This window comes from Brassica oleracea, chromosome C3 (genome assembly GCF_000695525.1).
Source record: "Brassica oleracea var. oleracea cultivar TO1000 chromosome C3, BOL, whole genome shotgun sequence".
In the NCBI taxonomy this organism is placed as follows: domain Eukaryota; kingdom Viridiplantae; phylum Streptophyta; class Magnoliopsida; order Brassicales; family Brassicaceae; genus Brassica; species Brassica oleracea.
The window spans coordinates 12975761-12976712 of NC_027750.1; the positions used below are offsets into that span (position 1 = coordinate 12975761).

Sequence of the window (952 nt, forward strand, 5' to 3'; positions counted from 1 at the left end):
GAAACACAGCAAAAGAGATATCTATTTCCGGTCACAATCACTCCTAAATCATCCGTGAGCTAGAAGCAATGTGAGCTGCAGAACAAGACAAAACAAGTTAAAGCAGAAGCAATGTAGTAAAAGAGGAAACAAGTTTGATTGAAACTTACTAATCTCATTGTCATCAGCATCACCCGCGTCGGCTTCTTCCTTGTTGATGTCAGGATCTGTATACTGAATCTCACAACAGCTAGGACCAAAAGGAGTGACATGAAACACCATGTCTCCTTCGTGTTTGAAGATGACAATGTCACCGATTCGAAGGTCATGTGCTGTGGCGAAATCTTTCCAACCTCCGGTGAGTCTCATGCCTTCTTGTATCACTTCCCAAATTTTATCTGAAGCGTCCGATCTTAGTTTCCATGTTTTCTGGTTCGTCTTCCTTTCTATGTGCTTTGAGAAGAAGCCAAGTGGTATTGTCTGCAAGAAAAGGCAAAGTTAATCAAACAAGAAATACATCTAATCAATAAACGAATGTAAACAAATAGAGAGAGTGAGGTTCTTACGATGCCACTGTGGAAACCAGGAAGCAGAGGCTTTAAGAAATGAGGTTCATGTGGATTCGCCATCTGCAAACAAGAAACGAATGTAAACAATATCAACAATGAGTTTCCAAGCAAACTAAATCAGAGTAAAGGGATAAAAGAACAAACGAGAAGATTATCAAATCAATTAAAAACCCGAGTAAGAACAAAGGACAACAAATCATCACCAAAGATTATCAAATCAGAGGGATCGAGTTAAGAACAAACGAAAACACTTGAGCAGAAAACACAAAACTCTAACTACAAACGACTTAAACCCCAAATCGTTTGAAAGCAAAATGCTTTTCAAACCTTAACTACAAACGACCTAAACCCCAAATCGATTAAAAACCTAGTTTTTCGAAAACCTAATTTCAAACGTAAATGAC

General features: G+C 38.2%; 1 protein-coding gene across 1 annotated transcript in view; it reads right to left on the reverse strand.

The window, feature by feature from the left end:
• LOC106333214 (B3 domain-containing protein REM9-like) overlaps positions 1-952 on the reverse strand; it is a 1056-nt gene continuing 104 nt past the window's right edge. Inside the window, exons 2-4 of the mRNA XM_013771684.1 lie at positions 546-608; positions 150-459; positions 1-75 (exon numbers count right to left, since the gene is read on the reverse strand). Of these exons, the coding sequence (XP_013627138.1) occupies positions 44-75; positions 150-459; positions 546-608 (405 nt within the window). The 3' untranslated portion in view covers positions 1-43. The remainder of the gene's footprint in view (positions 76-149; positions 460-545; positions 609-952) is intronic.